Consider the following 15,786-nt stretch of genomic DNA (forward strand, 5'->3'; position numbering starts at 1 on the left):
TTTTGCCGGGCAGTGGTGGTGCACGCCTTTAAACCCCAGCACTCGGGAGGCAGAGCCAGGCGGATCTCTGTGAGTTCGAGGTCAGCGTGGGCTACCAAGTGAGTTCCAGGAAAGGTGCAAAGCTACACAGAGAAACCCTGTCTCGAAAAACCAAAAAACAGACAAACAAACAAAAATCTTTTTAAAAAATGACGCTTCCTGGTGGTCTAGTGGTTAGGATCAGGAGAGAGGCTTTTAACTGAACCTGGGAGAACACAGGGCATACTTTCCTGAGATGAACTTTGAGCTTTAACTCTCTGCTCTTTGTGCCTGTGGAATGCTATATTTAACACATTCAAGGAAAAAGCAGGGCTCACTTCCTTCACTTGTACATCAGTGGGGAAGGTCTCCATATGGGGGTAGGAGGAATCTTGGTGAGTGCTTCTGCGTTGGAAAATGATACGGGAACATTTAGGAATTAGTGAAATCAGGCCCCAGACCATGAAAGAAATTGTTCCCACAGTGAGTAGACAGAGCCTGCCTTGAAATTCAATGCTGAGAGAAAAATGAAGACCAGTTGTGTCGACGGCCATCTGTCTGAAGTTTGACGTTGTTCTTGGATAGTAATGCTTCAGGGGCTCATGATTCATCCAGCAATATGTTAAATACGTGATGGGGCCTGCTAGTTTCCCACTGCCTCAAAGCATAAGCAATTCTGGGTGCCTCTGCTGCTCTCCAAACTCTCTGGGCCACAGCATGAGCAGATCTGATTGCTGTCCTATTGTCCACCTCCCCTGCAAGTCCTTAGCATGCCAGGGGATCCAGATTGCACTCATCCTTAGCCTGTTTCTTCCTCAGATACTCTGTAGCCAGCACAGATGTGTTTAAGACTAGCACAGTGCCTATTTGTGAAGAGCCTATGGCAGACTGCCTGGACAACAGACAAGAAAACACTAGGTGTTACCACGCTAAGAACAGAGGTCTGTCTAAAAGAGTGCTTTGCAACGGTTTCCACTCCTCAGTAGATGTGATAATAAAAATTGATCCCCTGGGAAAAGTGGGTAAGAATGCAACCTGCCAGGAGTTTGGGCCACCCGGAAGGCAGAGGGCATCAGTATCTCAGGCACACAAGGAATCTTATGGAGATTCCTGGTGAATGACCTCACTCCACATAGTCTCTAAGGCTGTTGGGAAGAACATTCTCTCTCCCTCCCTCCCTCCCTCCCTCTTTCTGTGTATATGTGTGTGTTGACAGGCCAAATGGAAAATTATACTCCTTGTTTCTAGCAAGCTTTGGCGAGATTCACTCTTGTCTCTTTTGCATTAGTTTAACACTAGAGGCTTTCAAAGAAGTCTTCTCAGATACTGAACTACTAAAGGCCTCTGCCTTTTCCAAGTTCCTAAGGAGGGAGACTCTTCAGCTCACAGTCGTGCTTCTGAGACACACTGGGTTAGATGTGATGAGAGCACAAGACATCTTGTCTTCTGTAGTATCCGGCAGGATCAGACAAAGCTCAGGTTCACTTCCTCCTAAGTGTTGTGTTCTAAGACAGAGGGAATCTAATAGGCTCGGACTTGACAGGACTTTAAAGCTGCAATGGTTTTGCTTTCTAAAGGCAGCCCACTACTCTACTGGGCTTGTCTTTAAAAATGTCTGGCTGTATGTGGTGGTGTACACCTGGAATCCCAGTACTAAGGAGGCCGAATTAATAATTCTAAATTTGAGGCCAGCCTGGGCTACACAGCAACCCTCTCACTAAAGAGGGGTGAGATAGGGATGTGGCTCAGTGCCTAAGAATGGGCAAGACCTTATTTTCCATCCTCAGCACCAAATAGTAAAATTTTAAGAGGTTACATCTAAGAGCTAGAACTCTTGTTTAGCATACAAAAGACTCCAAGAAAGAGGGGGGAAGGGCTGGAGAGAGGGAAAGGGTGGGAGAGAGACAGAGAGGGAGAGGGAGAGACTCTATGGTTGGCCTATGATTACAAAGGTAGGCACAGAATGAGCCTGGGTTTCTGGCCTCTACATCCAAACAGTTTCCCGCACTCTTCACTGATAGAGAATTCTTTGATTCTGGTGTGCTGGTCAATAGTTTCAAAGCACCTGACAGAAGAATGAATAGTCTAGTTATGGTATTATCATAATAGCTAATGTAAGGCATTGCTCTAAACACTTTACATGGATTACTTCCTTTCTACCGTCCTAACAACCCTACAGAGTAGATCCTGTTATCAAACCACTCCATTTTCCCAGATAGAGAATTGCAGCTCTGGAATGTTAACTTGCCTGAAGTCGCCAAACCAGAGGTTAAAAAAAAAGAAATAGAGTTTTAGTATTACAAGGTATTCAACTCACTGTATTGAAGTAACAGCTCTGGGTTCAAATAAACCGAACTAATGGGTAGAATTTATGTAAGCTAGGTTAGCCACTTCATGTAATTCCACATACCCAAACATACTACTTAAAAGGCCTAGGTAACATTCAAATGTATAGATTTTTATGTTGACATGTAAGTAAGAACAAATTGGCTTGATAACATGGGTGGATTTATTTCGTAAGATTCAAGTGCAAACTTAAAAATAAGAACAAACAAAGCTTTTCAAGAGTAAACACAAAAAATCTAAGTAACAATCCTACAATCGTGCATTTTAACAGAAAGTACAAATATGAATACAAAATTTGTAACTACATTCAAAATTAAAATTATTTCTCTCCAGTTCCCAAATGTCACACAATCTTTAACCTGTTCTCCTCAGCTTGTCACTGTAGAAACATTTGTCATATGCTACCGGGAAACTATAGGCAAAGATTACTAATCAGTCTCTAGGAACAAAGAAAAAGGACTCCCTCAGTTCAGACTACATGAATCATTCACCTGCATTTCAGTTCTTAAAGGTCATAAAATCATACCTTCAGTCTAAATAAAAAAGAATGAGTACAAATATCAAGGAAACAAGACCCTTTCATGTAATTAAAGCAAAAATCATGAGTGTTCAACTTAGAAATGCTCACACTTATAATCAATATTAAGTACAGCTTTATTTGATGGCTGACATGTAATAATAACTGTGAACAGTTGAAATAGGTATAAAAATGGAGATCAAAATCTTTAGGCTCAAATACTTAAAAAGTCACTATGAATATGGAAAATATTTCTGTTTACATAAACATGTATATTTGATGAAAAGTCAGGGGGGCAGTGGCATCTCCCTGGTCCCTTAACATGTTTGGATTTTCATGAAGAATTAGCAGCACCCAACCTTAAGTGTTAATTACGTGATTCTTAAGGACCTAGTCAACAGATTAGTTGGCAGTGTTCCAGCTTTTGGGAGATGGGGTAGGTGGGGTGCAAGTATCTGAAGTAAGATAGTATGTATGCACTCACATTTAAAACCGCCATTCCAAGTGGAAACACAGATTGGAAAAGCCAACGAAAACCACCATTAAAGGATTAACAGGGGGCAGGAGGAAATAGAAGCTGAATAGTAGTCTACTTGATAATGTCTTTTCACGCTTCAAAGGCAAGTTGGGAAGCATGAGAATACTCACATATAACTTCAGGGAAAACTTGCCTCCAATTTTATTTTGCAGAACATTGAAAAGAAACTTTTTATAAAAACCTTCGCTGTTGCTTATAATACCAGATGATTTTTTTCTTATTACCACCATATACATAACATTTAAATAATTTCTTTATAAATATTTTAGAGCACAAAGAACTCATTTTGTTGCAGTGGTGGCCCACATCTGTACAATGAAATGTAAGCAACATATATATATATATGTATATATATACACATGTGTGTGTATAAAATGATTACGAAAAAGTGCAAAGAATAACAGTATTAAGAATTTTTGCTTTTTACAGTAACTATGGTTCAAGTGCGAAGATCTATCAAGAATATATAATCCCAGACTATACTGAAGATTTAAAAAGAAACCCACACCCCAAGTTACTACACAGACAGTCCTTAATCAAGTAACTCTGCCCTCCTCCCCAATCTAGCATTTCCAGTCTCTGACTGTCCACAAACAGGTTAAGTGGTAACAGTGTTTTCTTCCCTTTTACCTCCCCAGGCTCATCCAAGACATTTAATCACCCGTACGTAGGTTGGAATGAGATTCTGGAGAAGTCACTTATCATAACCCGCTTTGCTGAAATTAAAGCAAAATGAAAGGCCCTCTGAAATGCACACTACTGATCAAGAATCAAATCAGTGACAGCGAACAGACCATAAATTACAAATGTAATTTAATACAAGCACGTTTTAAAATCAAGCCCCATTATCAAACAGAAATTCAGAGTCTAAATCTCTTTTTCCCAGGTTCAGTGCTATGCCAGGATCCTAACTCCGAATCTTTAGGATTCCATGAGCTTTCTAACAGAAAAGCAATGTATCTTGTGGAATTTCGATGGACTCTGTGTCATTTTCCTCTTGGTCTCTGTCTTTCACTAGATCACACACAGAAAGGCCACCTTTACAAAGTGTACTTTCCTCTTAAGACATTCAGATAATTACAGTTGCTGATTTTAGTTCTCAGGCTTCCAAAGGACAAGTTGAGCTTCCCTTCAAACATGTTACTAGATATTTTTGGTATGTATAGGTTGTTTTATTCTTAACTTCAGGCACTGTAATTATTCACAATATTGCAATGATTCTACATCTAACCTACATGACAATTATGATCTTAAAATAATACCTTCTAAGATGCTGACTCCATATTATATTACAACTGATTTTTTCCCCTTCAAGGTAAATGGTTGGAAGAGAATTTTAAAGACCTGCGGCACTTCTGCTTCGAGTAGTGTTAATACATAATTTTGTCACGATTACTATTGAAACTTCTCAGCTAGGAAGACAATAGACACTGGAAGCTGTAATTTTCCTCAACTACATCTACTCCAACTCCAATTAATTTACTTTAGCATGAAGTATCTTCTCTTTCTAAAAACAAGTGTCTCTAAGGCTAAATTTTAAAAACAGAATTTCTGCTCTAAAATTAATAACACAGCTAAAGGGAAATGTCTTTTCAATTTCAGCTTCACTAGAACTATGCAAAACTAAGTTAAAGTAGACTCAACTATTTTAACCACTTTTGGTTGTTTGTTTTTTTGTGTGTCTTTAGAAGATATACCTTACATTCTAACAGATAGATCAACAAAGGTTTAAACTCCAGAACTGAAAAACCATCAGGCCACCTCCTGTGCAAATAAAAGGAAGAGAGCAACATTTTATTTGCCCCCATACATTCGCTCAATGTCCTTGAGATAATGGTTCTTCAATTCCTTCCTTTTCAGCTTGAAGGCATCTGTTACCAAACCAGTTTCAGGGGTCCATGGCTCTGGGCTTAACCGAACCTTGATTGGAATTTCAAATCGCTCCAATTTCACTGAAATAAAAAAAAAAGGAAGAGAAGGGTAGGAGAGAGGCAAGGAGGATAGAAAGGAGGAGGAAGGCAGGAGAAAGGAAGAGAAAAACAATGAATAAAACATAAATTTTTCAGAACTGACAGCCTAGATGATGCAATAAAAGAGAAAATATATTTATTGGTATGTCAGACAGTTATTAACAAGATGACTACCTTTCTCAAGGTTTGCATAGGCAGTTTTCCTCACACAAACACACACCACATCTTCCTCTTCACAGCCTTCATACTGCTGTTCCGCTTCCTGGGATGGCTTTCCATCCAGATGTCTATTAACATCCAGAATTCTTCTAACTACTTGTAACAAAAAGACGACTAGATATTTGTGTACCCCCCCATATATCATACATCTATATGTGTGTGTTACGTATATATGTATATATTCTTATATTATGACTATACTTTCTTCAATGCCTGTATGTCTCTTCAAAGATTATATATTTGTCTCAACTACTACAATGCAAGCTCCATGAAATTAGGGTCTTTGTTTTATTAACCAGACCTATGGACTAGACCAAGCACTCTCAATAAATACATACAAATCTATTAAATCATTCCATAAAAAGTTAAACCTCTAGAAAAATATTCCTTGTAAGTTATATTATATATTCAAATGTGAACCAAGATGGTATTTATTGGGTATGATGATAGTATTTAAATGGTGTAAGACCAGTTACAGCACATGTACATATTATGTAAGAGCTATACAAGTCAATACATGTTTGGAGAAGTATAAGAAATCAAGAACATAGAAATAGCTGGGGTTGACATATACCTCTAATCCCAGAACTCAGGAGGCAGCAGCAGGTGGATCTCTGTGAGTTCTAGGCCAGACAGGGCTACACAGTGAGTGAGACTCTGTTATACAAATTAAAATATCAATAATAAAAAAGAACAGAGTATCATTATATTAGCCTATTTCTTACAATCCTCCAAGGTATATGTATTAACATAAGCTCATTCTTAAAATTCTGAAGGCCAAACATGTTACTCTGCATGTGAGCTTGATTTATTTTATGGAATGACTTAAAAATAACACTTGTGCATATTTACAAAGCAGCCTTGGTGACATTAAAAACCGAAAATATAATGCTGAATATGAAAAATAATCTCTCACATATTACTTAGCATCATGTTATCCTAAGTAATGCCTAAGCAGGTAGTAAAAGAACATAAAACTTGCTTGAGTTAACAATGTCTACTCTACTCTTATATTATGGCTCAGTTACAGAAAGGTACCTGAAGTATTTGCTGCCTGGCTCATATCTGGATCTCAAAGGAAATTTCAACTATAGATTTGGTTCCAAAAACTTTCATTTCCTTTCACTTTCCCTACTCACAAAGGTCTAATTCCAAAAACACTGAAAAAAATTGGTACACCATTTCAGTTGTACACAAGTCAATGAAAGCACGTTTTTGAATGTTCCTCCTATATTTCATCTTTAGCTAAATTGCCATTTAAAGTATAACAAAAAGGGATGCTTCTAGGAGTTTCACTCTGGGAATTGCCAGTCATTGTTTTATATTAAGGAGAGAAATGGACAATCACAGTTTCATACGAGAAGAATGAAAGGACTGTCAGCAGATGAGAAAAGTAAGAGGAATGAAGAATAATTTTACATGTGCATTTTCTCCGAATCACCTGCAGGTGGCAGCATATAAGTGGTTGTTTTTTGAGAGAGAGAGAGAGAGAGAGAGAGAGAGAGAGAGAGAGAGAGAGAGAGAGAGAGAGAGAGGAAGAAAACAAGAACCACAAGTGTGAAACACATGTAGGCCAGTGAAAGGAACTGGCTTCCCTGGAGCTAGAGCTACAGGCTCATGATTATCATTCAGTATCCAAATCACACATATTTTAATTACATTATCTCACTCCAAGAACAGGAAAGTTATGAAGGACTGGGGTTTTTCTTCTGCTTTCTATATACAATGCAGCTTTGTTTTCCCTAGTTAATTTCATGCAGTTAAACACACAGTGATTTAAGTTACCTTCTACTTCATTAGAAGTCTCAAGAGAATGATTAAGGATAACTGGAGGGATACCTCCAGTGGGCAGGCCATTGGTTGAAATAGTTTACGAAACACTATATTGAAATAAAAATCAAAATGTGTATCAAAGGTTCTCAAAGCCTGGTGACAATAACATAAAATTTATTTTATAAATAGTCAATAAAATTACCTTGAAGAAAGCATCAAGGCACACTACATACTTAAGCACCTTTACAATGTGATTGTTTTAATAGGAAACAGTTATTTAAATTTTTATAGTGCTCAGGGTTCAGAAAGTTCTTAGGAGAAAATAGATATATTGAGGTTAAAAAAAGCTATTATTATAAACTATATTTTAAAACCAAAATGAAACCTAAGTTGCCTTTTAAAATAAAGAGAAGGGCTGGAGAGATGGCTCAGTGGTTAAGAGCACTGGCTGTTCTTCCAGAGGTCCTGAGTTCAATTCCCAGCAACCACATGGTGGCTCACAACCATCTGTAATGAGATCTGGTGCCCTCTTCTGGCCTGCAGTCATACATGCTGTATACATAATGAATAAATGAATCTTTAAAAAAAATAAAATAAAATAAAGAGAAATGTGGCAGCACTACTAAAGAAATGTCTGACAGAAATAAAAGCCAGTGGAGCAGTCAGGGGTGGTGGCGCACGCCTTTAATCCCAGCACTCGGGAGGCAGAGGCAGGCGGATCTCTGTGAGTTCGAGGCCAGCCTAGTCTATAGAATGAGATCCAGGATGGCCAGGGATGTTACACAGAGAAACACTGTCTTGAACATTCCCCACCCCCAAAAGCTAGTGGGAACTTTCGTGATACAGGGACCACTTCAGTAATGAGGGAAAAAAAAACTTCTACAATGTCCTTTCCTTTTGACTCCAAAATTCCAGTCTAGCAATTTACAGCAAGAGCACAGTCACACACAGGCTGAGAAGACCGCTCAGTTGCTAAAGGGCTTGTCTCATAAGCGTGAAGGCCTGAGTCTGATCCCTAATATCTACTTGAAAAGCTGGGTATGGTGATGTGCACTTGTACTCTCAGAGTTGGGGAGCAGTAAGGAACCCCCTGGCATTCCGAACCTAGCCTATCAAAGGAGTTGCAGGTCTCACTGAAAGACCCTTTCTCAAAGAAAGAAAGGTACACGGTTCCTAAGGAATGACCTCTGACCTCCACATACATAATACATGTACTCACCTGACCATGCATGCGCACAGACAGACAGATAGACACACAGACACACAAAACAAAACTGTCACACACAAAATCATTTTGTAGAAATGATGTGTCATGGTTCACTAAAGTGGGGGAAAGTACTACTCACCTAAAAAAAAAATCAGACTAAGTATTTATATACTGAAAAAATTTTAAACATTAAAGATGATAATGAAATTATATAGCCTCTGACTTAGAAAATGATGATATTGTTAAGTAAAGTATATGCACTAGATGGCAATCACCAGAGGTACTTACTTACCTCTCTATAATTTTCTGTATTATCCAATATTTCACAATTACAGCCAACTGATAACTAGGAAAATTACTTTCATCTTTTAACTAAAACAATAGATTAAAAATTAGTAAATAACAACTTAACATAGGGAATACAGGGCTCCTCACTACTGTTCCTGAAAAGTGAGTACCCTAAAATAATTTCTTTACTTGGGAGGCAGAGGTAAGGGGATCATTCCAAGTTCCAGGCTGTTTTATTTCTGTCAGACATTTCTTTAGTAATTAGGAAGCTCTAGGCTAGCCAGAGGTACACAACGCAACACTGTCTCAAATAATACTAATTTTTTAAAGGAAAAAAGCTACTGACTTCAATGAAGTAAATGAAACAAGAGGAACGAAAGGCACTGAATGGGCCAGTTCAAGTAAGTTTAGAGAAGGAAAACAAAAGAATTACTGGTAACTGACCCAGGGAGGGCTCAAACTGCTGCCCACCAGAGAGGGCGCCAAGAGCACTCAATGGAAGACCTAGAGCACGGAGCCCTGAGCATGCATGCCTCTGAAGACACACAAAGAGTGGTAGAGTTGATCCTCATGGCCTCTCCCACCCTGTGCTGCCTTTCCAGAACCAGCCTGTCACCTAGTTTACTTTTGGACGCAAGGACATGAGGAACAACAGATCTAGAAAATAAGGCTGCCCCTCCAAAAAGGGGGTGGTGGTCAAGTTTTGCTATCAGAATGCTGGCAAACTAAGACCATTTAGACAGATTAGAGAGGCTGCATTAGAGAAAAGGAGAGGTCCAGGAGGGAGAAAAAAAAGACGCACATATGAGGAACTTTTCAGCAAAGCCTAGGAGGCTTTCCCAAGAGTTTTTGAGTAACCCGCTTTAAAATATGAATGAACACAGAAGCATCAGCAGATGCCAATGTTCTAATGGCCATTCACGATCCAATTCTTTGTGGGACAACATCCTGACAACTATTAGGAAAATCCTTTGGAATGTCTAAACAGACCCTAGCCTCCACCTACCCAAAGGCTAAGAATGTCATCGGGCCCACAGCAGAGATTTGCGTACTTTGCTGTAAACCTGTCTGTTCCATGTGCTCATTATATATGCGAAAAGTGTTTTGATTTATGACTTTCTTTGTTCTGTTACAATAGAACTTCGTGTAGAAGTGTTACCCTCATTTGAACATATCTGAATCTAAATCTATAATCCAGGACCACGACCACTCATGTTTTGCTCCAGAATAAACAATTCCTTATTCTCTTTGAACAGAAAAAAAAAAAGACTTCAAACCCTGTCTCAAAAAAAAAAAAACAAACCTCCCAACTAAAAATGTCCAGGTCCAGATAGATACACTGATGGTTTTTACCAGACCTTCAAGAATTAGTTCTCAAACTATTTCATAAAATAGAAAAGCATAGCATTACCAAACTCTTTCTATGAAGCTACTATTACCCTAATATCAAAATCAGACCAAATTATAGACTAACCCAAATACACCTAAGTGCAAAAAATTATCAACAAAACACTTGCCAACCAAATTTAAGAACACATCAAAACATTCACCATGATCCAGAAATACAGAGATGGTTCAATATATGTACAACCATAAATGTTATAAAATGCATAATTGGACTCAGGGACAAAAATCACATGGTCCTCTGGACAGACGCAGAAAGGCTCTTGACAAAATCCAACATTCCTTAATGTTAAAAAATGTGAAGAAACTCAGAATAGAAAGAACATATCTCAACATACTAAAAGGCATGCTACGATACAGAACTGCCAAGGCAAGATGTACCCACTAGAGCAGTAGTGGCCATAGCGATAACCAACTCCCTTCTGATTGGATTTGAGGACTGCTCACTAGAAAGAATTCATTCCCAGCATCGTAAATCTGGTCGAAAACCTATGCCCGGGCATGCCACAGGCCCTAGGGGTAACCTACTGCTGTTTTGCTAAATAGGCATGCCTACATATTGCCTTCTTCTAAATATGTATGTTTATACCCATAGATAGACATGAATTGTTCTCAACCTTGCTCAGAAGCTTCTTTTTGTAGTAGGCGGTGATAAATGTACAGACTCATAACTGCTCAAAGAACTGTGTGAGAATAAGTGACTGAGTATTCAGCCCTAAATAGGATGACTCTGTCAAAAGCCCATCCTTCCTGCCCAAGGCTCAAGGAACATTGTGGAAGGTAGGAAAAATGTAAAAGATGGAGGAGCGCTGGGACAGACGGTCATCTGTATAAGAAACAGCCGAAGAACAGATGAACGAACTCACAGCAACTACAGCTACACTTGCAATAGCCTGTTTAAGATCAAGCCAGTCAAAATTTCAACATGGACGGCAGAGGGTCTCACGAAGCCTCCCCTTAGCTGAGAAGTAACTGACAGTTGATAGCTCTTTTTGGGGGTGTGGCCATTGGCAGATTGCCCAAGCTTCAGTGGATGGCTCCACACCTGTGTGCATGTGGGCAGTACTAACTGGACTTGGTAGGTTATTACAAAAGGGAGAAGAGAGAACTAGAGAGGCAGAGACAGGCAGATCTGTGTGGGTGAGTTCAAGGACAGCCTGGTCTACAGAGCTAGTTCCAGGTCAGCCAGGGCTATAGAGAGAAAAACCCTGTCTAGGAAACAAACAAACAAAAAAAAAAAAAGAAAAGAAAAAGAAAAAAAGAGAGAAGAGGACTTAGAGTTGGGAGGGAGACCCATTGTTGGGGAGGATGGGAGGGAAGTTGAAGGGGGATAGATATGATTAAAATTCACTGTATACATGGATCAAGTTTTATGCATTGTATACATGTATGGATTATTTAGTGTAATGTACAAAACATTTATTAGGTGACTTCTATGGACTTCAATGGCTTAGCAATTTCATACTTACTGGCATTTGCAGCTTCTCGAATTTCCTTCAGTATTTCAGCTTCCATGGCAGGGTTATTGCAAATATCAACCCAAGAGCCTTCTATGCCTTTCTGTTGGGCCAAAAGGGTCAGCTTTTTCTGGTTAGGAACCACAAAACTGATCACATAGGACTGGTCACTGAAAATTGAGATATTAAAATGGAAATCAAAATGTGCAAAATTACTCACAAGTTTTTCAATATAACAGTACAGTACAGGTGATTCTAGATACACATATTTTATGTGATATTAACAAAAAAGTAAATGGATCAATCTCGCAGGCTTTTAACTTAGAAAAACTTGGACTGGAAACTCACCACACCATTACTACCTATGTAAACTTTTGGGGAAATTATTCATGCTAATTCTCCATTGTTATGAATCCTACATGAAAGAACTTGTGGTGTACGTTAAGACAGACACTTAGCCAGACATGGCAGATGTCTAATAAAGAACAACAAAACATGTTGCTGAAAGGATCTTCATGCTGTTAAATAAATTCAAGAACTTTCATGTTTATTTTCCCAACCCCAATTAAAGTTCTAAGAGGAGTTTGATGGTATCTGCATGCTTACACACAATCAAATTTATTTTATAATGCTCCTAATACTGTAAGTATATGACACAAAACACAACTACTCTTTGGCTGGCAAGATAGCGATCAAGTCTGATAGCTCAGTTTGATCTCTAGAACTCACATGGTGATAGGAGAGAACCCCCACAAGTTGTACTACATGAGCTCCCAACAAACAAACAAACAAACAATTATAACACTAAAACAAAAAAAAAGTTACCAGCCAGGTAGTGGTGGCTCACACCTTTAATCTTGGGAAGCAGAGGCCAGCCTGGTCTACACAGCTAGTTCTAGGATAGCTGAAGAACTACACAAAGAAACTGTGTCTCAAAAAACAAAGAAGAGTTACCTTTTGGCAAAAGCACAGATGTTGTCGATCAGTGGACAGTTCTTCAGTGCTGCTTCTACCTTCCCAAGAGACACATATTCTCCCGCTTGTAACTTCACCAGATCTTTCTTACGATCTGCAATCATAAAAAATGTGGATCCTCAAGTTAAACCGGACTTTGGTCATTGTCTCTTGGAGGCCTGTTCTCTTCTGAAGGAAGATGGAGGGGAAGTGGATCCAGGGAAGAGAGGAGCGGGGAACAGCTGGGAAGAGTAGAGGGAGGGCAAACTGTGGCCTCCCAGATGTATTGTATGAAAAAAGAATCCAGTTTCAATAAATAAAAAAATACAGATCCACAGGCTGTTTCATTATGGCATGTACGATTCTGATTTTATTTCAATTTTATTGCCTTAGTCTTAGAAATACAAAGATATTTCCTCTAAAAGCTTGCTATATATATATATTATTTTTCCATGCATTTCACTAAAAAAGTGCCTCAAATATTATACTTAAAGATCCAGCAGGTGTGTAAGGCAAGAGCATTTTAAGTTCCGGCCAGTGTTGTTCACACAGTGGGTTCAAGTCCAGTCTGAGGTTTATAACAAGACTCTGTCTCAAATCAGTTTTCTCTGATGGAGTGTCACTGGGTGTATCAACCACATTCCAGGGCAGGCCCCATCCCTAGGGGTAGTTAACCAACACAAAAAAGACTCCATGGTATTTTTGTGCCCCCCCCCCCCTTTTTGGAAGAGTGTGTGGGAGCACAAAGTGGGCTGGGTAGGGAGGTGGGTAAGATCTAGGAGGAGTTGGAGGAGGTAAAAACATGATCAAGATACATTGCATGAAAGAGTTAAATAAAAATGATCTTCTCATACTCCTGACTACAGTGATGTACAGGGAAGGAACAGAGCTTTGGAGGATTAGATCAGAATGGGAGCTTCGTGTGGTACAGACTCCGGAATGCTTGGCATTTCAGTCAACCTCCCCCGACCTCGTTTATACGGTGGATAATGGTGCCTACCTCCCAGAAGCATGTCATAGTATCTACCTTGCATATAAAGCACATTCAACAAATGCTAATTCCCATCTTCCCTATTTGACATTTCCTTTGTAAAGTGACAGTGCTATAAGAAAGTACTGTCACAGGATGGCTCAACTCGAATCACTGCCAGCACGCTTAAAATCCTTGGTGTGAAGGATGTGCTGCCTACCAAGAGCAACAGTAGGGAGACAGAGGAGTAGGAGGATGAGGGAGGGAGGAGGGTTCTCATCAAAACGCACTGCACTCATGTTTTGGTATTCTAAAAGACTGTGCCAGGCACTTTTCTACAAAAGACCCTTTCTGACCTTCTACTAAATCTAATGGCTTCCTTTTCCGTTTGAAACCTGAAGCAATAGTGTGAAAACCTTGTGCACATGCATGGTTTATGTGCATATCTGTGTTAACAATATTCATATGTTTAGATCACAATTGTTTACTTTTGTCTACGATGCACAACTGTAAGGTTGTATACATGGCATCAGCGTAACAAAAATAATTCTCCAACACACACATACACACATTGAAGAGAGGCCGGGCATGATGACATTTGTACAACTCCTACTCTTAGGAGTCTGAAGCAGGAGGCTGTGAGATCAAGGCCAGGCTGCACAACCATGTCTCAAAAACAGTTGGCTCTGGCAGGGAATAAAGGAGAGCTTAGGATGTAGATCCATAATAGAGTACTCCTCTAGCATATATATATGACCTAGGTTTGCTCCCCAATACATGGATAAGAAGAACTATGAAGGTAATATCAAGCAAACAAAACAAAACCTTGAGTAGTTTTTAAATGAATCAATGTTCGAGGTGAACACTGAAGTTTCCAGGAAATCTCTAATTACATTCTGCTCAGATACTGTGAAGCTCAGCAGCCGATTATATGAGGCACTAGAACTATGACTGAATGAATATATGACTAGAAGACAGGATAGACCCTACAGAGGAGCACTTACAGCTAGACAGTGTTTAAACCTTTGCCTGTTTAAAGTGAACACAGTATTTCCTTTGGAATTGTGTTTTGAACGTAAATGTCTACTTCTGTAAGGCCAGTAAAGAAAATGCCAAAGGAACAACATTTCAAAAGAATAGACTGGTTCTGAAGAGTGAAATGATCAAGGACAGTTAGAGCCAACAGAAACAGGAAAACATGGATGCAAAGTGATCACTGAGAAATACGGGAGAGGCAAGAACTAAAATAGTGTACGTATGTCACAGTGAATAGTGACACAGAGTCCTGCAGAGTTAAGCAAGACACATCTTCAGATCTTTTCTAAATTATTTTTGTTTTCCCATTACTGAATCAGTTATTCATTTTTCTGTCCATTTCCCCACCTCAAACACTGCTACTACTATTGCTACTACTTAAAAAGATTCAGGTACTTCTCTGAACATTTTACAATATGAACTCATCTAATGCTAATGACCGCCCTGTGAGGCTGGGAGTACCTCTGTTTCAAAGATGGAGCTCAGATACAAGGACATGAGTAAAGAAAGCTGTTACCAATCAATCCATCAACCCTGCTGATGACCCAACCTATGTTATCTTTCAGACTCACTGAAGCACAAAATGACAGAAACCATAGAAAAGAGAATATACTGACCTATAATCTGCAGGCAACCATCAGGATGGAATTCTCCGATGTCACCAGTGCAAAACCATCTCTGCCCATTTTCATCCACAGAATAATCTTCTGCTGTTTTCTCTTCGTTTTTAAAATAGCCCATGGAGATATTCTGCCCACCAATCACGATTTCACCTCTGGGGTTTGGCTTATCATGAACTGTATAACCACCTAGAGATAATTTTTTAAAAAAATCATTTATTATACTAAAATAAAATCCATCTTCTTTTATAAATTCTTCATTACAGTTACGTGTGTGTGCGCACGCGTGCGTGCAGTAGTTGGTTCTTTCCTTCTACTACGTGGGTCCCGAGGATCAAACTCAGGCCATCAGGCTTGGCAACAAGCACATTTAGCTACTGAGTCATCCATTTTAACAACCCTTCATTAATTCTTAAAGTTTCTCTGTTATTCTTAATTTTATATTGTGTTTATGGGAGACTCTTAGTTTA

At 39.2% G+C, this 15,786-nt stretch overlaps 1 protein-coding gene across 6 annotated transcripts in view; it reads right to left on the reverse strand.

The window, feature by feature from the left end:
• Positions 1-2,509: 2,509 nt before the first annotated feature.
• Acsl4 (acyl-CoA synthetase long chain family member 4) overlaps positions 2,510-15,786 on the reverse strand; it is a 68,594-nt gene continuing 55,317 nt past the window's right edge. For all 6 annotated transcript variants that reach the window (XM_059251373.1, XM_059251371.1, XM_059251374.1 and 3 more), the window contains 4 exons: positions 15,314-15,505; positions 12,692-12,806; positions 11,750-11,907; positions 2,510-5,371 (listed from right to left, as the gene is read on the reverse strand). In XM_059251373.1, coding sequence (XP_059107356.1) covers positions 5,214-5,371; positions 11,750-11,907; positions 12,692-12,806; positions 15,314-15,505 — 623 coding nt within the window. In that variant the 3' untranslated portion in view covers positions 2,510-5,213. The remainder of the gene's footprint in view (positions 5,372-11,749; positions 11,908-12,691; positions 12,807-15,313; positions 15,506-15,786) is intronic.

The sequence above is a fragment of the Peromyscus eremicus genome, chromosome X (assembly GCF_949786415.1).
Source record: "Peromyscus eremicus chromosome X, PerEre_H2_v1, whole genome shotgun sequence".
NCBI classification, from domain to species: domain Eukaryota; kingdom Metazoa; phylum Chordata; class Mammalia; order Rodentia; family Cricetidae; genus Peromyscus; species Peromyscus eremicus.